At 34.6% G+C, this 21,968-nt stretch overlaps 1 protein-coding gene across 1 annotated transcript in view; it reads right to left on the reverse strand.

Annotated features, from left to right (window-relative positions):
• Positions 1-4,796: 4,796 nt before the first annotated feature.
• The window catches only part of MMP16 (matrix metallopeptidase 16), a 167,173-nt gene continuing 150,001 nt past the window's right edge, over positions 4,797-21,968 (reverse strand). Inside the window, exons 8-10 of the mRNA XM_005422879.3 lie at positions 17,843-17,993; positions 13,713-13,828; positions 4,797-9,192 (exon numbers count right to left, since the gene is read on the reverse strand). Of these exons, the coding sequence (XP_005422936.1) occupies positions 8,858-9,192; positions 13,713-13,828; positions 17,843-17,993 (602 nt within the window). The 3' untranslated portion in view covers positions 4,797-8,857. The remainder of the gene's footprint in view (positions 9,193-13,712; positions 13,829-17,842; positions 17,994-21,968) is intronic.

Here is a 21,968-nt window from a genome sequence, read left to right on the forward strand (position 1 = left end):
GCAAGGTCAATGGAAGTCAAAGTCTTCAATAATCTGCTGTAAATTAGAGCTCAGTGTTGTTGTACAGGACAATGAACAAGACCCGGTGAAAGATATACATCAAGCTCCTCAAATATTCACAGGAGATTTGAGAAGGTACTACCTCTTCATTGTAGACACAAAAAGCTGCAATTCCTATTGACAAAGTGGAAAAAGTTGTACATGCTTAAATGAGATAGACAACAAAATTGTTTTTGCTTATTTTTATAATGAACAGATCATTTCCCACTTGCCTACCAAGAGAATAGAAAATTAAATATTGCCTTCATTAGTAAGGAAACATGTCAATGTGCCGTGAGAAAAGGGTATGGAGGGGAATCAGAAGTTTGACTGTATTTATCAATTTACATATAGAAATAGAAATAGATGATCCATCCAATGGCCATAAAAGTATTTCTGTCATATCAAATACTTCAGGACTATAATGGAAATAAAGATACATGGCTGTAATATAGACTAGTAGAAGTTACAGACTTCCTTGTTCTTCAGTATTTTATCCAGTGGAGTTCTTCAAATCATCTTGGATCTAATTTTTAAGAACAGAAGGACATTTCACTGTGACCAATTTTTGCACAGAGATTCAGGTTAATATTAGTTTGACTAAATCTATCTCAAAAGATTTTGATCACACCAGATAAATAATGTACTATGTATTACTATATATATTTGCAGTCAGGTTTAGAGCAACTATGTTGAGAAGCTTTTGGACTGACTGCTTTCTGGTGGGTTATGAATCCAAATACAGAATTCAGTGGACTTTCTAAAGCCTAACAGATATCTTTGTTGTTGGAGGCCAATAATACTTTCCAAGCTATCACTAAGTTCTTGGTAATATCTCTTCTATTTTATTGTTGATTACATGAAATTTTAGTGGTATTAGTGATCCTTGTCTCTGTCTCTTTTGATACATTGGTGTTGTACTTGCACCTATACGTGAAAATGTTTTCATTCCTTTTCCTATTTTTCTTTTGGTAATCAAAAATGGAAATGTTCTTATGCTACTTTTCTTGTGTCTGTCTGTAGGCTTTGACCAAAAGAGCTAGTTGGTTTTCCTGTGGGTCCTAGAAGTTGTGGAAAGAAAGTTCATGACTAGTTTAAGTTTTCTCTGAGAAAGACTTCAAAAGGGTATTAATTTAAAACTGTATTTTTCATCACTGTGATCCCAGCACTACTATCAGTACGCCCTCCTCTGAAGGTGGTAGTGTCTGTCGGATGGTGAAAAGGGAGGATCATGAACCTTGATCTATCCTGTAGAATGATTTTCAACCAGACACAGTAAGACAATACTGTGATTTGACAAGTGATATCTGTATGTTTTAGAAACACAGTAAAGATAGTTGTTACATGTGTGTGTATATATACATATACATATATATATATACATATACATACACATACACACATATACACTTGACAGTGCTTTACCTATTTGATTACATAGAGTAAGAGTTGGGAATAGAGTATTTTCATCATCACACATTCCTCCAATTCTCGATTCCTATTCAAGACTAAATTTTGTTGAGTATAACAATCAAGTTATTTCCATATGCTGTGAGTATTGACAATGGCTATTCTGAAAGGTCTTTTTGATTGTTTTCATCTGCCTGGTGATGCATGGCCAGAATTCATAGCATTTTATCATATGAGGTAAAACACAACCATGTACCTATAAGCTGCAGCTATGCCTTGCAGGTATGAATTGTAGTTGTCATGGTCATTTAAAACAGTGCTGTAGGTTGCTGATGATGTCTTCTGAATGCATGTCATCACATGTATCATTTCCTAAACTACATAATTCTACTTTTATATCCAAGCAGACAAACTGCTTAAGTTGACTTCACAATGTTCCCATAAGATATGAAGGTGACCAGTATGTGAGCACTGGCAATTTTGTGGCAATGGCCAAGCAAAGCACACACAATATGTTCTCTCTTTAGCATCATTGTATGCTCAAATATGAGGCTGTGCATTTTCCTGCAACACATCAGTTTTAAACCAGTACTTTTGAGACCTATTTAATATAATTTAATTTTAAACACTGACAAAGAATATTAGAAACCATCATTTTGGAAAGTGATGGAGAAAGTGATACTGTGGTAAAACCTATTTTCTCTTCTTTAAGGTTTAAAAATGATAGTAAGGGAACCAAAATTTTATACCTTAGTAACACGGATTACCTGCTGACACTAAGTACTCGGCTTCAACAAGGCAGATGAATTTATGCACAGCCATGTAAGCTATGAATGTGTATGTAACCTGGGTGTTAAATACCAACACATCAGGATGGAAATGTGAATTAGAAACCTTATTTTATAACTCAACACAGAACCCTGCAAGTGGTGAACCCATATGGACATTCACTGATTGGCAGAGTTATACTGTTCTGTTGCCAGTATGTAAGTAACACAAAACCTCACTAAAACCCCTTCAAACTCCATTGTCATATTGTTAAGGACTAAGTGGGTACTTTAGGAAGTTATTTTATGCCAGCATTCTGTTACTAATCCCAGTTCCCAGAAAGCCAGTTCCTGGAATGATGGATTAGTAAATGGGTTATCCAAGACACATGCATGATACAGAATGAACAGGCTTATTCATGAGGATGGAGACAATATTCAGTATATATTTTACTGCAAAAATGAAAGGAAAAAAAAAGTCATGAAAGGCTATGAATTAAGATATGCCACTCCAAGAAGATTAAGCTTGTAGTTATAAAAAGGACATAATTCATATGGTAGAAATTACTATTAACTAAACAGAAAACCTTGGTTTATGTAGTGGGTATAATAACAATAATCTGTGGATAATGGTGCTCTACAGAAGCAGAAGAAACTAAGCTGTGTCACTGGCAAACTTCATGCCATCATAAGTGGCTGGCCTGTGTAATGATTATTGTTTATGAAGTATTACTGTGACAGCAAATAGCACTATGCTGCATACACATCCAAGTACAGAAAACTGTCTTAACATGTTAGTTTACATCAGCCTTTCTTCATCTATGTCTTCTCTGCAACTAAAATTTATTTCATCTAATTGTTGGCAGACCAGAGTAATACTTAAAGCCATCTCCACAAAGCCAACATATTATAAGGACACCACTCACAGAATGTCCTCTTCTAAAGACAAAATGGGCAGCTTCAATTCCAAATGTTAATTAACTGACCATAATTTTTAGATGATATGCTAAAACTTATGTATACTGGGAAAGAAGACCTGTTTATAATTCACGTCTTTAATGATGTCTGCATCCTTCCTTAAAATACATTTTGATTTTAGGAACAGATGATTGCTGTGCTCACACACTGATGATCCTTCAAAATTTGATCTTCTGATTATTATTGGGCATTCCTACTTACATACATACATATATAGAATAATTCCATATAATAAAAAAATTCTATGTTGCCTAACATTAGAGGCTTAGATCAAGCCTCAAATGGAGCAAGTTTGCAACAAGTGATGGTATGATTTTGATGTTTACCAGATATTTTCAGCATTGATGGCACTGATGACAATGTCTTTCTCCGTCAGCCTCTGACATCTCAGATGGCAAGCCATAAGAATGGGTTAGACAGATTTGACTCACACATTAGATATTTTTCATGAGACTAGTGGCAGACAATTCATTTAATTACATGAACATATCAGAGATTAATTTTATGAGCACATGGTTCATTTACACCCAATTTTGTAACTGACATATGTTTAAATGGTCTTATCTCATGAGAAACACTCTGTTTGCCTGCAGTCTGTGTAGTGGGAGCTAAGGAAGTATGCCAAACATGACACTGCTGGAGTATCACAAGTATGTCATTGTATTGAATAACAGGTTATCTGTTCCTCAGCTTCCAGACAATATTATTTGATTTACAGCATAGCTGGACACCTAAGTCGCCAGTGGCATTTGTTTCCTCAGCTGATAGTAATGATTTCCCTTATAACTCATAGACTTGCAGTCATCTATTTATACTTCTGGAAACAGAGGTGTCCAGAGACAGACTTGATAACAGCAAAAGGCAAACCAGGAGCTACTTTCTGGCTACTTCACACCTCCCACTGCTGTGGTTCATGGCTTCCTTCACCTCTGCAATAGGTGGTGAAACTTAGGCCATGTTGTAAGGAGAGATGGGAGCCAGGACAGAGCAAGCCCCTGCAGTCATATCCTTGCTCCTCCACGCAGTCATCTCATGTTTTTTCCAAAGTAGGCTGCTAATGGTATGGTAGCTTGCATTTCTACTTCCCTAAAAATCCAGTGCCTGGAACATTCACTATTCAGTTTACTATGTGTGTGTTTTAAAATTTGTCTTAACAATGGTTTAAACACAAAAAAAAAAAAAAAAAAAAAAAAAAAAAAGAATAGGAATGTAGTACTTCCATTGCTAATAGGCAGACCAACTTCCTAGACTATGCACTGTTTTCTAACCAACAAGCTAGAATTAGATTCTATATAATTTGGTACCAAAAGCTACATTTAACTGACATTTAGACTGTAAAGTAAGACCCTCCCAAAAAAGTTGAAAATTCAAAAATTAAGCCTTACACTCCATTCTTAACCCACAGTGCTAATGGCACAGGAGTCTTGATCAAGCAACTGGGGATGTGAAGTATACTTCTAAGAAAAAGTGTAAGTCTGCCCCTTATGTTTGGATCTATTAGCTTATGTTATTTTAATTCACAAAATTAGCCATAAAAAATCTTTTTCTTTAATTATCCCCTCCCTTTTCCCACTTTGAAAGAAGAAAAAGAACAAAAGTTCATAGGAATATATAAAATATGTATTACATTTATTCAGGAGACTTGAAAGGGCTCCTTTGGAGCCATTTGAGTCTCTCCATCCCAGCCTATCCAGTAAATATACAGTTACATATTTTTAATTTTTTTGATAAAAATTATTTTTTTCTATCGTCAATAACCTTTTCATAGGTTTAGATATTGAAAGGCCAAAGGAAACACTACCATAATCTACTCTGGCCTTCTGCATCATACAGACCATAATACTCTGAAGATACATGACCTTGTGTAGTCAGCTTGATAGACTGTAGCTGATTAACACAACACTATTCAGTTTTGTTTTGTTCCAAAATACAGATCATGACAATAGCAATATGGAAATGTTTATTAAAAATGTCACGGCACATGAGCAGGAACCCAGATTGCAGACCTGAAAATATTTTCAATTTGATTTTTCTTAATTCTAATAGTTATAGGCCCTTGTAGAGAACTAACTATTAAAAAAATTGTCTTAGAACTTCTACTAATTTGAGTTCAAAATTAGATCAGGCAACATCACTAATTCACTCTGAAATTCTGTAATTTGAAACTAGCCAATATGTATTTGGAAATTACAGTGAACACAAACGCTCCTACAACTTTTACTTAAAGCGAACACTTATGACTGCATTGCAACCTACTGAAAACATGAGTATGTAACAGAAATGTTGACACAATCTTGTTCTGCATGACATAAACATGCCAATATAATTTTTTTTTCTCCCACTCTCTGTATATAGCATATACGCAGTTTTAAGTAAAAGAAAATAGATTCAATGATCAACTTATCATGTATTCATGTAACTACCATGTACAATATACCAAGCACTAGAATTATCACACTTACCTTCCTGCATAATTACAGTTAAATTCTCCAAACACAAATATTTTTGTTACCTTATCAAAGAACAACAGTCAACATGCTCAGCACTTCATTACTGACAGGGAAATGGTTGCAGAAAAAGTTAAAGCTGCCATGAAAGATATTTCAAAACTGAAATGAATTTTTCAAGTGAATAAAAAGACTGATGAGATGCTGTTCTGACTTAAAAAAAAATCTCCTACAGTAGAGGAAAAGCAAATACAGAATAAGTAGTTCTCTTATTATTTTCCTCCAACTCTACAAGGGAAAAAAATGTAACAGCAACATCAATAATTTTGTTCTGTCTATAGCAGAATGTAAGTTATAGTAGTTTGTTGACAATAAAAATTTCTCAATGGATTAAAATGTGCATGTCTATGTATGTGTGTGTTTGTGTGCTTTTATAAATATACAAACACACATCTTAATACATATGACAAACAGCATAGAATTTCAAATTCACCAAATGAGCTGATCCGCAGCAAAAATCCTGTGCAACTAAATTGTCAATAAATCTATATTTTCAGCGACAGCTGACTTGGATTTACTAAATAATGCTATGGGCTGATACTGGTGCGCTTCTAACCTACAGTATGCAGTACTTCTACAAAACATCTCCAAAATGCCATCTGCATTGCATATTTGTTGTAAAACTATATCTTTTTCTAATCTTCATTTTTGTTAACCATACATATGTATATCTGTTTATGCTCTAAGAAATAAGTTTGCAATGCTTTATAGCATGCCACATATGTTCATAAGTCCTCAAATCAATATAAAATCATGTAATTGAAAAAAAGGCATACTATTTTTCATGCTATGCTCAATATAAATATAAATTCAAGGCAGTCAAGCTATCCATTACCAAAACAATAATAATCATAATATATATGCATATATACCTACACTCTCTAAAAAGTGATCCAGTTAGGTGGATTAAGAAACCAGTAAGAAATTGGTTGAACATAGTATAAAAGTCTCATTTAATGTAAAAGCCCATACTGGCCATTTCAAGTATTTTAGTACTTTCTTATAACCTTTTCATTAATAACTAGATATTTGTAGAAATAATAATTTTATACTGAAAGTTGTATTCAAGTTAAATAAAAATTTACTTCTGCTGTAATTCATTTTTAGAGTGTGCATGTATACATAGCAAAATACCTTTCTACAGACCTATCATAAATATTTTAGTCTATGTCATTTCTCTCCTACTAAAACACTTCAATTTTTTTTCTCAAATTTTGGATCATGTCTATCAGGCCTTTCAAGAAATAAAACTCATCTAAGTTCATTTGCAACACCAGATTCCCTTCAGTTTGTGCCAGTTTGCAAGTTAAAGGTCAAAGACATAGGACAGTACACTTTAAGGAAATTCAGACAGTGAAGCTGTTCACAGAAGACAATGTTTTACTTGGTAATGACAGTCAACAGGTCAATAATCAAGTTCAAGGCAAGCTGTTCATTGTTGCAAAAGCTACTCCCCTCAAAACCTGGCTTTCATAAAAAACCAGGTGTCTGACTTTTGGGGTGCATCATTCTGACCATCTTTAATAAGTTCACAGCCCAGTGACTGTAAAGCCTATCACTGCAAGAAGCAGCTCCTAAAATCAATAAAGAGGTCTGTCAGTTGCTGACTTTTCTCTAGGAAAAAATTATTGATACAAACCTGCTCTGCAGGTCACATGAAAATGACAATACTGCTGTTAGCACAAATTACACAGAATGACAAAAGGTTTTGGTGGTCCCTTGGCTCTGTCAGTTGATACCATGTTTGACTGAAGGCCAGAAATTTTAACCCTTTGAGAACTATGATGAACATGCAAAGGGGTAACACACCAGAGGATACTCATGCACTATCAGAGTCATCTGTTTAGCTTTCTTTTGAAACTGTAACTCTACCTCTGCAGAGGCAAATCGAATTGTCATGCAACACAGTTTCAAGAGAGAAATCCAAGATGCTTAAGAGGCTAAGCTATAAAATTGTTGACAACTCAGAAAAATTCTTGGTAAGTGATAGAAATTATTAAAATACATTTGGTTTTTAACAATAAAGTAGCTGGTAAATATATTTTTTCTATTCATGTTACAAATGCTTTTCTATCAATAATGCAAATAATTAAAAATGCAGTCACAAGAAATCTGTTTCGAAATACTGATTTTCTTTTGAAACCTGTATTACCCAAACACAATTCTGTAATTTAATGATGACCAAGTTTAACATCCACCAGACTCTGAAAACTGGATGCAATAGTTCTCAAAGGGTTACACCACCAATATAATACCAGTGTCAAGTCTCTCAATAGTCTGTCTGTTGTTTTAGTTCATTGAAATCCACTTCAGAGACACACTGCTTTTTACCATTCTTTGGAATGAGTGCTCCTGACAGACCTATAAAAGGCCTGGGGTAGTTGGCTTGGTACAGCTTGGGAAAGATAATGTAGGAAAAACAACCAGAAATCAAACCAACAAATAAAAAGGTTCTGCTTGAATATAGTATTGAATATGAGTTTAAAACATTGAGGACATAGCCCAGAGCAGCTGTAAAAAACACAAAATGAATGTATTAAGGCTGTTACTATATTGCAGATATTTTGGCCCCTTGTTTGTTGGAAAATGGCTGTCCGAACAGTCTGAAGTCCTGCGTGTCATCCAAGTCTCCCACCTGACAAAACTGGAAGTAGGACTATAGGACTTTATCCGTAGCAGACAGAAAGCAATCCTCTTTGGAGACAAAGCTGTTTTGGGTCTTCTCACTTTCCTGAAAGTTCCATTGTTGGTTGTTGTGTTTCTCTAAAAAAATTTACTTTCAGCAAAAAATTCTTTGAAGGGGAACAGGCCTTAAGGAAAAAATGTAGAAACATTGGAGATATTTTTATTCCTCTTTGTTAGTTAATCCTGATAGTTTATAGGGCATTGAGCGTGCAGAGGGAAGGCCTAGAATTGAATGACAAAGAAAGACAAAGGACTGAAGAAACAGCAGATACTGTGTATCATGGAAGCTTCCCAGCTGAGCGAATCGCCACTCATGCGCAGGACAGGCAACCCCCTGGGTTTTAAAGATCAGCTTTGTTTCAGACTGACAGATGCCCGCTCCTACCTAGGAAACTGCATAACAGCTCTTGTGTTGAATCTCAAGTTACCACAAACTCCTGGGAGGGTAAGAGAAAAAACCAAAACCCTACATCACACCCACTCTTGCATAGAGCGTTTGCAGTACAGTATGTGGCGGGGTGTTCCTTTCCTTTTGAACTGGAACACAGTGTAAACCAAGACAAGGAGGCACAAGGCCAGGATGCAGGGAATGACGATGGCTATGGCTTTCACAGTGCTGGCTGTGTTGTCCAGTTTGATGACAATGTCAACATCATCTTGAGGGCTGTGTTGGTCTTTATCTCGGTCTGTTGGTCCATCACAACCCATAAAATCCTTGAGGATGGATCTGGGATAGCCAGGTTCCACCCTGAGCATCTGGTTATTGAATTTCCAGTACTCTTTTCCTTTGTAGAAATATGTGAAGCCTGAGGAAAAAAGTAGCAATTATTCATAGTCATATGAAATCATGTCATCAATATACCATTATGGAAATTACTGGTATCAATTTTTTTGTAATTAAAAAAAAATCAAAAGACACAAGGAATAGACTTCAGTTAGAAATCATTCAAATGTTTTTTAAAAAAAATTGTTTCTTTACTGTCTCTAGAAATCTAATGTTGAGTTTGGGCATTTAGTTTTGGTTTTATTGTTTGTTTGTTCTTTTGTTGTTCTTTCATTCAGTAAATTGGGATTTTATTTTCTTTCATTACTAAAAAAATAATCAAATCATTCCAGAGAGTGCAGTCTATGAAAAGTCAAGGTTTGGCCAGTTTGTTCATTTACTGGAAAACCAGCTAGAGTTGGGATCCTCAGGGACAGGACTTTAAAGCATCACAACCTCTTCGAGATGGGAAGTCTCCTGAAACAAATCGCAGTGCTCTGCTATGCTATGCAGAAATGAGAACTGACCCTCTTCAATCTCACATAACCTATTGCTGTGCTTCAGGAGACTGGATGAAATAACAGTATCTTTCACATTAGATAAAAGGTATAACCAGATTTAAGTTTTCTGTAAAGACCTGATATTTGTTCATTCAGGCACAATCCAATGTTATAATTAAACATGCTTAAATGAAGAAAAAGCTTTACTCTTTCCAAAAATCTATATTACTTTATTATCCCAGCTGAAAAATGGCATTGATCTGGCAAGACACAAACCTTCAGGATGGGTGAACTTTCACCTACTGTTTATGAACTGAATGGAAATAGCTGGATTTTTTTTTATCTTCACTTTGTACATTTCATATATTCCATGCAGTATTAAAGGCTACTAAGACAGACTGGGCACTATTTGCAGTTAACAATGCTTCCTGAAGAGGCTGGTAACTGCCTATCTGGAGATAACATTATTAACCAGCTATTCAATCAACAGTTATTTTCTTTCAATTCTAAAATTTAAAAAAAGAAATATTTGATAGTCTGTTTTGCAGCTGAAACTGTAGGAAGTCTTAATCACCTACTTCCCCTTTTCAGAAAAACATATTTCATCATTCTTCTACATTAGGTACTTTTGTAATTTTAATAACCTTCCTAGCCAATGAAAAGTATTTTCCTTTCCTTAATCCCTTGCATTTTTATTACCTGAAAATATGCTAATAGATTTATAGAAAGATGTAATACAATTGGAAAAAAATACAAAAAGTATTGATCTGTATCAAAAGAGTAACTAGACATTTTCAGAAAATGCCTTCTATTCTGGTTGGAATAAAACCTAAAAGATGACTGTAACTCTTTAAATATGATGAAGTTTTAAAATTTTACCGCATATAAAGTTCCTTAAAGTAATCTGGAGTTAAAATTAAAAGCATTATCAAATGCAAAATTTCAGTATTTTGAACCACAATTAACCTATCTTTGGATTCCATATAACAATATGCCTTTCACAAAGTACTGCACATCCTAGCCATGGATAAATATTTCAAATATGGAAATTTAATGTATTATCTCTATCAATAGGCTAACACATATATAGAGACCATATACAGATGTGACACCTCTAAATCTATATTCATATATACATGCAGAATATATGTATGTATACTGAGGGGTAGAGGTAAGTCAAAATATAAACTTTAGTTAGCAGTAATTGATATTATGCAGCAAAAGGCCAAATAAAAACTCTTAAAGCAGCAAAGGAATTGCCAGCTGCTAGAGATCCAATACAATTTTTTTCAAATACAGCCCATTTTTCACTGGGAAAGTCTGTTTAAACTTCTTAAAAAGTTTAAAAGTTTAAAATTTTCTGCCATTTTTGCTGAGGTAGGAACCAGGATAATAGTCAGTTACAGCTGAAAGGTGGAAGCTACCAGCAGAGGACAATTCTAAGAGACTGAGTAGTTTTACTGCTTCTGCTGACACAGCAAATGACTTCACACAACTTTAGAAAGTGATTTAATCTAATCTGCTAGATGTGTTAAACCTGCCTTGAGTGCTGTTCCTTACAATTTTCTAAATACTAGTCACTGAGCAGTGAGTGCAATACCTGACACAAACAGCACTGAAGGGCTTACCAGTCACTGCTACCTCAAATATACTTATGTAGTAAGTATGAGGCCAAAAAGGCCAGTGGACTAATAAAGTAGACTACCTTTTCTTTTTCTTCTACCTAAAAATTGTCCCATCATCCACTTCAGCAAATTAAATTTTATGTGCTGCTCTCAAGGTAGAAAGAAAGATTTCTCCAATTTGGACAACTTTGTGTGATCTCAGTTTCTGTGTAGCAAAAGAAAGGAAATTTCTTTTCCATCCCTTCCTAAGAGTTTCTACCACAGTGTTAGAAAACAAGTCACAAAGTGAGAAGTAGCAGGGCAAGTTTCAAAGGTGTTAGCTGTACCTGGACTTTAACAAGCTTTTAGGATACTGAGTTGGGACACTAACTAGAGTAGGAAATTGGTTTTTGTCATCCTTTCCAAAACTCTTAATGCACAATTACCAAGAATTTTTGCCATCACTGAAGGAAAACCCTGCATGATCAGTTATTGTAGGTGTTCATTTGCATAGTTTGCACAACAAAAATGTAAAAGAAGGAAAAGAATATACTTTAAAATGAAATTAATTCCCTGAAAGACATGCTCTCAGATGTTTCCTTGTGAAGGTTTATAATAAAAGTTCTTTATCAACTCTGCTTCTGTCCAGAGAAACAAAAGCAGTTTCAGGAAAAATGGAATCAATTTTTTTCCAACCGAGCTGTGGTATTTCTTATTTGAATCTGCTTTTGTTTCTTTCTCTCCTCATACAAACAACAGCAAAGTTGTGAATTGTTTCTTAAGACTTTATTTTCTTGATTTCAGGGAAAATGTCTTAGTGGTCTTCTTGGAAAATTTATAGTGTCATTTTCAGTCCCTTTTTCTGCCCTGGAGCCCTTATAGGATTTCTGAGATGCTCAGGAATTCCCTCTTTCCTTTCACCTCCTCCACAATCTCATGTCATGTTTTACTAACCTTCTCATCCAAAGAGTCCAGCAGACTATCAAAACCAATAGGGTTAGAAAGAGAAGAGTCTTTTATGTAATCCAAAGTCTTTCATGTCTTAGGAATGGGTGCTCTGCCTCTGCAGTGCTTTCAAACTCACTGGTCCGGTTGTTAAAGATAATTTTTATTTTTAATGGGAGGCACACGTACCTGAGCTCAGTACAGAATATATATATATATATGTATATATTTATATTTATATTCACAGATACGTGTATATATGTATATTTATGCACAGATATAGATAGATGATAGACACACACACAGATATAGATGTATATACATGTATATATATTTCTATAACATTTGTGAAAATTCCCACATATATGCCTATTTAAAAACAGTTAATTATTGAGTGTGATGTATGCACAATATCATCTTGAATGACCTACTTTCCAGTAAAAAGCAACACAGAAAATCCAGTCTAGCAAAAAAGGCCAAAATACAGACAGGGTTTCTTCTTTTGGGTACAACAGACACAAAGCAAGGAAGCAATTAAATATATTTTTGAAAAAAATGCCAAACATTTCTATGGTGAATTACTTAATCAAGTTAGAGGTTGAAATAGGAGACTAAAATGTTTTATAAAAGGAAAGAAATATTTTTATTTTCTTATTAAAAGGAAATTAAAATATTATGGCAATAGATATATGTCCTGTCTTATGAGGCAAAAAGAATTAATTCAGAACCTACTAATAAATAAATCATATATGCCATATAACAATTGTCCAACAAATGCATATTTTTATTCCCATCAAAAGGATCTAAAACCTCTGTGCGACTGATGGCTCTGTTGGCAGCCGGCCACCATCCCCTGGGTAGCACTGAATTCTCCTAAGATGGAGCAGATTTTGGCTGCTCTCAATTGTTTTCTGGTGTATCCAGCTGAGATTCCAGACTCTAGGTATGTGATGATGCATCTTGATAAAGCTAATACATCATACTAAAATCCCTGTTATCTGCTTTTCTACATCATGGACTTATGACATCTTTGATTTACATAAATTCATTGGGATATTTCTGCTTAGATAAAGATTTTGCTTCCCTTTGCTAGCTTTTGAGAATGAAAGCAATACCTTCTAAGCTGTTTAAAAAGCCAACACCTTGAAAATTCAATAGAGATTTAATGTGTTTATGAAGCTTGTTTTAAGAGGTACTATAATTCAGAAAAGAACAAAACCAAAATGAGTTAAGACAAAAGAAAAAAAGAATGTAAATTAAGGTTTATAATACTAAATTTGAAAGTTTTTTCAGCCCTAGGTTAAACAGTTAAAAGAGCAGTTAAACAGTTAAAAGAGCATTTTCACTTAAGCCAGTTCTATAGCAGGAAATAGTCTGTTCAGATATCAAGAATTCCTTCACCACCTAAGCTGAATAGTCAATCATCCCTCTACCTTACATACTACTACAATCACCTACTCTATCTTACATAAAGCGTGTAAATAAATCATTAAAACAAGAACACATTCGCATACCATTTTCTTTGTGGACAAAGGCTCCCTGAGGAGATTCTGGGATACCTTTCCAAATTGTGATTGGTTTGGGATAACCAGGGTCCATGGATCTCATTTCTTCGCTGTACCTCCAGTACCTGAAATATTTTTTAAAGGAAAAAACCCCCACATTTGTAAGATACCAGATGAGTGACTTTATATTTTCCCCCTCTAACACTTACTACATTCATTAACCCCAAGTGGAAATACAGGATTTCTTCTCTTTGAACATCTATTACAAATAAATCTATTTGGTGTTTCATATAAGTAGATAGAAGATAAAATATTTTTGCACTTCAACAACTAAACCAGCATGCATCTTACTTATAATTGCCACAATTCTGATGCCTAGGGCTTTTTCACAGTGACACAGAGGGATGCAACACATGCAAAAAACCAATGTACATTAATGCTTTTCATAATATTGTAATAATGCAAGTGACAGTAGATTCAAATTAAAATACTGCCAGCAATCTTAATTTAACTCTTCATAAGTATGCATTACAGAAGCTTTTAATTTTATTTGATTATCACTAAATAGATACAGTGTATTATAAAATTCAACCTGTTTGTGTGCCTTTTTGCCAGCCAGCCTTTCTCAAAATTAAAAAGCTTCAGCATGCAATTCTAGTAATCCTGAACATCTGAGAAATATTTACACTTGTGATTTATTTACTTTGAGATGGTATTGATAATTTCTTTTTCCTTTTACTGCTGATCAAATTGCTGATCAAATTCCTATGCATACAAGTTCGTTCTAAGAGTACAACTTCTCTAATATCCTCTGCGTATCCTAATATTTTGGTGGGTCATTTCGTATTTTGATTTTCTCCATTCATTAAGAGCATAGTTTTATCACCATCATTGATAATCTGGTTACTGCTAAAAACTTGACCCTGTTTCTCATTTGAATTCAGTTTTTAGAAATCCTTGTTATGATCATCATATATTAAAAAATTCTTATGTGGATGATATTTTATCTCTGTGAAGGTACTTAGGCACTCTAATTGATACACATTTTCATCTTTTTAGATAAATGTGGTGGTCTAAATCCTCAGTATTTCTCCCTGTAGGGCGTTTCTCTGGCTTTAAACTTTCAATGAAATTAAAAGATGGCAGATTTCCAGTGGGTTAGGTGTTTGCAAGTTAGATCAAAAAGACATTTGTATTTATTTTTTCTTTCTTATGCTTAAATTATTTTTATAGCCTCAATTCTTAATCTAGTCACATATACATCAGCTGCCAGCCAACAACACAATGCTCTTTATTTAGATACAAAACATCTTTGAAAGTTTACATGCAGAAACAATATGTAGAAGTAGTAAACAAAGCTCTAACTTTAATACTGTTGAAACCAGTCCTTCCTCATCTTTAAACTCTAAGTTTCTTGGTCTTTAGTTTGCATTTTTAAAGAAATATATTTTCTTTTTCTCTCCCTCTATTTCAGAACTCCATTTGTGGCCTCCATAGTTTTTCTCCTTTTCCTTTTTCTCTTCCAATCTTTTCAACCTTTTGAGCTCCTTCTTTTAATTACCTCTGGTTTCCCACTAGCCCTAAATGACTTTCAAAGATGCCCTCTGTCATTAAAAGTCTTTGAGGACATGCTCAGGGCACACTCTGAAATCACAGAACTTCTGGGTTTTCATCATTGATGAGAATGATTAGGGATCCTACTAGGGAAGGACTGATCATGACACCACCTCAACAATCTGTGCTGGAGTAGTGAACATGTCTACAGGGTAAGGAAAAGCCTAGTCTTGATTCTATTTGGCATGCCAAATGTTCACAAGCAAACTCCCTAATGATGGTTTGAGGTCTACAGCCTATATAAACTTGTTGCTGTATCTCAAAGACTGATAAATAACAGAGGGGGGAAAATCTAAGTCCACTTCATAGCTTTAGAAAAAGGGATGTTGAAAAATACTTGCTAAACTATGGTCTATATCTAAGACTATTTACTTAATGATATCCTGAGCCATTCAATGATTAAGGTTTATGAAGAAAAAAACATTGATTTGAACTCTAAAGTGCATAAAAAGTTGGACCAGACAGGGGCATAAACAAGGACATTTGTCAAGAAGTTCATCAAACCTATTATTTTCCAGTCCCAAATGACTCAGTTCTGGTAGGACAGGAATAACAAAGGGACTAATGTTTTTTGTAGTCATTTTTTTCCCTTTATGTGTTTCATACAATTATTAAGAAGAATTATCATGAGTGTTGAAATAGATAATGTCAAGTTACAACAATAATGTTCCATACATGAGCTGCTTTAGACATATGACTGTTTACTGGTTCAACTTTTAAATCTTCTTACTGGTTTAGTTAATGGGATTTTCTTGTTTGTTTGCTTTTTTGCTTGGTCAGTTTATTATTATTTTTATTTCATAGCCAATATTTGATCTCATAAGCAATGCACATTGAGAAACTTACTGTTGTAAGGGTTTATTCCCACTGATGGTCAATATCCTGTAATGGCTCAATTATCTCTGCAAGGCTTATGTTCAATCCTCTTCTAACATACTCTATTGCATTTATATCCTGCTGGGTTTCATTGTGCTTGTTAGCTTAAAGTAGCAACGTTTCTGCCAGTACCTGTTTTCTCTGCTAGTTCTTTTTGTCTTCTATTATTACCAATTGTGTTTTAGGAAAGTCCTGAATATAAGTAACTGCCTATGCATGGTACTATAAAAGGACATTGCTGAATAAAGCCCACAGGAAGGAAAAGTCACTAAAGATTCGTACTGTACATTTTTTTACAATATGTATGTGGAGGTGGAAAATTATTACCTGAAAAAGAATTTTAATTTTTAAAGAAGATCTACTCAACAATAAGAAACAAATTATTTAGGTATCTTCTACTCACTATGAAAATTGATTGCTTGAAATGATGCCTAGTTTTAAAACATTACAAAAATTTGACTTAGTTACCTACTTCCCTCACCATGAGTGATGGAGAGCTATATTTTTGTTAAATAATAAAAATAGCTTTAACCATAAAATTTGTTGCAGCATTCTGTAGTGCAATTTTTACAGTACTGCTAAAAAATTACAAACTATACTGTCCTAAATATATTCTATGATGTGCATTAAATTGATTTCTTAAGTGATCCATGAATACTGATAGTGTCTGAGAACACTAAGTACCACACAGCAACAAAAACAGTCATAGTTTTAATAAGACTAATAGAAATATTACAGTTATTAATAAGGAATAATTTGTCTCTGAGCACACAAAATTTGCACAGCAATACATCAATCAACAAACACCGTACCATACTGAAAACCTGTAAAATCCATCATTCAGACAACTTGCAGTGTTTCATAACTTAATGAATTCTCCTGACATTTCTATAAAGTAGACAAACATTCCTTTCTTTTTTTTTTTTTTTATTTACAGGTAAATAAATATACAGAAACTGACTAGTACAAGTATTTCAGGAATGGAAAAACCCTTAGATTTAATGGGGTTTTTCTGTGCTTTACTTTTTGTTGGGGGATTGTGGTTTACTATTATTGTTATTGTTATTGTTATTGTTATTGTTATTGTTATTGTTATTGTTATTGTTATTATTATTATTATTATTATTATTATTATTATTATTATTATTATTATTATTATTATTATTATATATGTGTCCCTATAAGATATATTTAGAAGTAATTCCAAGAAAATGCTCAAATTCTTCTCTAGCTCACAAGTTTAGCTCTGAGTTCCCTTTTTTACCTCATTATCAAATAGTAGCAAAGTCATTTTCACTGACCTTAAAAGCTTTGGACCATGCCTAGCCTGCTTATGTTCTGGAGTTTAGAAATGTGGATAAAGATAGATGTAAGAGTGTACACAAACAAATCACTTTGAATATTTAAGTTTAAATTTGCCACAACTCTGACTTGCCTGTTGACTTCTAGAACATAACTTTTCTACTGGAAATACTTATACCCATTCCAGGATACTCACAAAAATATAATTTAGGTTATAAGACATGTACAAACAGTACAGCCATCTATGCAGGAGCAGTAAATTTCATCTCTTTGAGAAATAGAGGAAAAGGTTAACATGTTTAGCTGGTATCCACTGAATTGTTCCCTTGCAGAAATCCTATACCAACCTATCTCCTTTGAAGAAGTAGGTTTTTCCAACATCTTCCCACCAAATTGCTGAATCAATGCCGTGGGAAGGAATTCCACTTCCAAGTGTTACCAAATCATGAGGATAACCTGGCTGGAGAGTAGTGTCCTTGAAAACCCAGAACTTGTTACCTGTACAAAAGCATATATATACACACATATATGTGTATTAGTCATCAGTACTGTCAGTAGAAATATTAATAAACTCTTAAGAAATAAGAAAGACTCCCAAGGGTCTATAGCAGCAACTCTCCCAAATACAATGAAATTAAAAATGTTCCATTGCTGCAGACAATGCAAAATTAAATAGGCCTTATGGATACTTGCATTTATAAAACACCTTTCTTCAAACAAGTCTACAGAATATTTAATTACCAACTATGCAGTGATCAAAAGTAGAGTGAAAATTAAATCACCTTAAGAGACTCTGCGGTTGATAATGTAATACATTCACAGAAAAACTACGCAGCAGTTTTACGTTTCATGAGGAAAGAGATAATTTTAGAAGAAAAGCAAGGTAAGAAACACAAAAAAAAATAGAAATGACAATTTTCATAGAGACCAAATACTTTTATTTCTCTGTATTTCTCCCCAAGAATTTAAATTACTTATGAAGGATGTTTCAGAAATAGCCATAGAATTTAATATTAAAACATCTTTTCTTTTAGGGCAACCTAAAGACAGCAAACTGAGAGTCTGAATCCCAGAGGTGAAAACCTTTTGTTGCTGAAAGTAATGGTGGGTTGCCAGTGGCAGTAAGACTTAAGCTTTGTCTGTAGGTGGCAAATAATTCAAAACCCCCCAGCTGACTTATTAAGTGCTGAAAATACAAGGTAGTTGTACGACTCCAGTTGCTGTTAGCACAGTGTCCACACAAACCTCAGATTACCCAGGTTACTCAGGTCACTGTCTTAAATATGAATGACAGCCTAGGGCTTCCTGGACTGCAGTGCTGAGTGGATGAAACCCCTACTGCTAGAGGGGTAACTGCATCTACTAGACAAATATTTTGTGTACATAGGGATCCATGCCTACAGAAGTAGCAGCTGCACCAGTGTTTTATAGTCGAGATGCCCCCTTTTTCTGGGAGAGGATGCTTCCTGTGGTGTCTCTTCCAGCTGGATGGCTTACCTCAACAGCCCCCAACTCCACTTTCCAAGCTTGAGTCTTTCCTCTAGCTTCCTGGACAAGTTCTTCTTCACTGAATACTTCCATGATTATCTCATCTGCTTCACCATCTCATATTAGCTTATAGCCCAATATTTCCTCGATAATTTTGTTGTCCTCCTGGGGACTTCTCAACATACTCTGCCACCTGTCCTATTCTTGCAACTATCCTCTCCTTTTCGCATTTCTGCTTTTTTCTAATTCTTCTTCAAAACTCACCCATGTCTTTTCAGCAGACTTCTCTTTCAAACACAGCTTTGGCTGAAAAAAAGGGAATAAAGATCCCCATATGCTCCCTAGAAATAGGAAAGGGGGAGCATAATTTGCATTTATGTACTTATCTGATGAGCTTGCTTGGATGCCTTTCTTGTCTTTGTGTTCTGTCCCCTAGACCACAAGGACACTCTTCCCAGGCTACACTATGGGCTCCATTGTGAAAGAACCATGTGTTTATTCTCTCTCCAAAGCACTACCATCATCATTTTTTCCAAAAAGCATTGCTAGTTTTAGTAATAATGCCACTGAAGGAGAAGATACTCTTTGACACCATATGGACACTTGGAGCTAAATCACAAAAAAAAAAAAAATCTAGGCAACATTCATGAACATATATATTGAATTGTCCTTATTGGATTCTTCACTTTGGTCTATCCATTGCTATGCATGACAATGATATCTTAAATATAAGGGGAAAGTTTGAAAACAATTTTTGCTCAAACACATTTGGAAGGAGGATGTAAGAGATAAAATCATGGCTGTTCACATTAGTTTTTGTACTTGCCTTTAAGGCTAGACAGGTTGTTATACAGATTTAGGAGGTTAAGGTACTGTACTGTATAAATATTTTATAAGGAAATGTAATATTACCCCAAAGACCTAGGATCAGGTGTATGCCAGAATCATCAAGGGGGAAAATCCAGAGAGCTGTTTTGCAGTTGGTTTTATATTTTAGCTATCCCTCTGTGGTATTAAACATTTGTTTAAAGGAAAGGTTTTTTTGTGTCCCTGTTTGTACTGTGGTGATTTAAAGCATGTTTTCATTTTATCAGAGTTTTAATTAGGAGAGGGAGTATAGTTTCCATCCCTCCCATGCTGGGTTTCCAGGGTTAATTTTTTATCAGCTTCTCTACAGCTGCTTGTCACCCACCTTCAAGCACAGACCCTACAGTTTGCTCAACAGATCCATTTTCTCTCCCCTGCCAGTTGAAGAAAAGCAAGGACTCAAAGAATGAGTATGTACAGGGTCATTTGAAGCATGAAAATGAGACACAGAGATCCATGAAGAGCAGTCAGGGGAAGTTGAGTTCTCTGTTGACCTGGGATTAAGGTCATTGCTAACCTGAGATTTACCTTTACTGAGATGCCTTATAAAAACTCACTTATAGGGTTTGATAATGACAGAGGTGAGCATCTTCAATCACTCTCTGTCCCTCCTCCCATGTGGTTTATTTTTTGCCAATTCGTATGACTGGATACAGAAAGCTTCAGATGTTAATGGCAGTTTCAAATGCAATGATAAGAGAAGTCATGTGTTTTGGACCTTCCTAGTTGGTACTTGTGGTGTGAACAACAGATGGCATCCAGTGAATGATCCTGGGCCAGCTCATTTCTGTTGCAGAAGATCATTCAAAATGACAGCTGTTGCACAGCATTGAGAGGCATATGCTGTGATGTATGTAATGCCAATACTTTTCTCTGTGCTTCACAAGGAATAAAAGTCAAAGCAATTGTTATGAATAGATCGTTATCAGCCATACCCGAGGAGGCAAAGTTAATTATCAACAAGATCAGGTCATACCAAAATAAACAATGGTTATGCACAAGCCATTGTAAATGACAGCACCGCTGAGCCATGTATTTTTTGCATATTCAGAGATGCCGAAGTAAAAGGAAAGTGGGAACAGGCATAAGAAACTGAATTCTTCACATAATTTCTTACTAAGAAACAAATTCTAAAAGGAAAGTGTAGATGTGATAACAGGCATAAGAAACTGAATTCTTCACACAATTTCTTACTAAGAAACAAATTCTTTCTTAGAAAAGAGAGAAAAGGTAAATTTATCTATATTCTGCAGAGACAGGGGAGCATTGAGATCTCTAACATATCTAAGCAAAGCCTATTGATGCTAACTAGCAGGAATTTTATTTAACATTTGCTTTAGAAGACATGTTTAGTCTGCTATAACTGTGTTGATTGTTAATGAGAAGTACTGTATACAAGAAATCCAAATGTTCCATCTGGCTGACAACTTTCACTTCAGTTTTTCATTTGGTTGGTTTTTTTAGGAGGTTTTAGGAGGTCTTGTTTTGGATTTTTTTTCCCCTGTCTCTCACCTGGAGGAAAGTGGGTGTCTATTTATCAAAGAATTGATCTGATCAACAGAATTTGATCAGAATCCAATGTTAGGAGAAGTTAAAGCTGAAAACCAGTGCAAAAGATGCCCAACTGTGATGAGAATGAGATAATTTTATTTCTAACATATTTATAAAACTTTAAATGTAGTACAAACTAATGCTGCAGTCAGTATGCTTTCATGTAGCTCATATTCCACTTCCACTAATAGTCAATAAAACTTCATTAATTGTGATCATAATGGAAAGAAATATAACAAAATTAGTCATATTTTTATTCTTCCTATAGATAACTAATGCTTCTTTGGAGTCAAAACCTGTGCCCTCAGCAGAAACCACCACTGTGTTTATTTTGCCAAGTTGTTTTTTTAAGGTCTCATTGGTAGCTTTGTAATTTTCACAGAGAATAAAGCACCACATGTTTCATGAAGTCTGAAATTTCAGAATGTTTAATCTCTCTGCTTTTATTCCCTCTTGTAAGGTCTAATATAATAAGAAGCAGATTGGCAAGGTCAGAAGCTGAGAGTGAAGCAAGTGATAAAAAAGCTAAAATGTCTTACTTCTTGAAATAATGCTTTGTTAAATATC

Source organism: Geospiza fortis, unplaced genomic scaffold (genome assembly GCF_000277835.1).
Source record: "Geospiza fortis unplaced genomic scaffold, GeoFor_1.0 scaffold7, whole genome shotgun sequence".
NCBI classification, from domain to species: Eukaryota; Metazoa; Chordata; class Aves; order Passeriformes; family Thraupidae; genus Geospiza; species Geospiza fortis.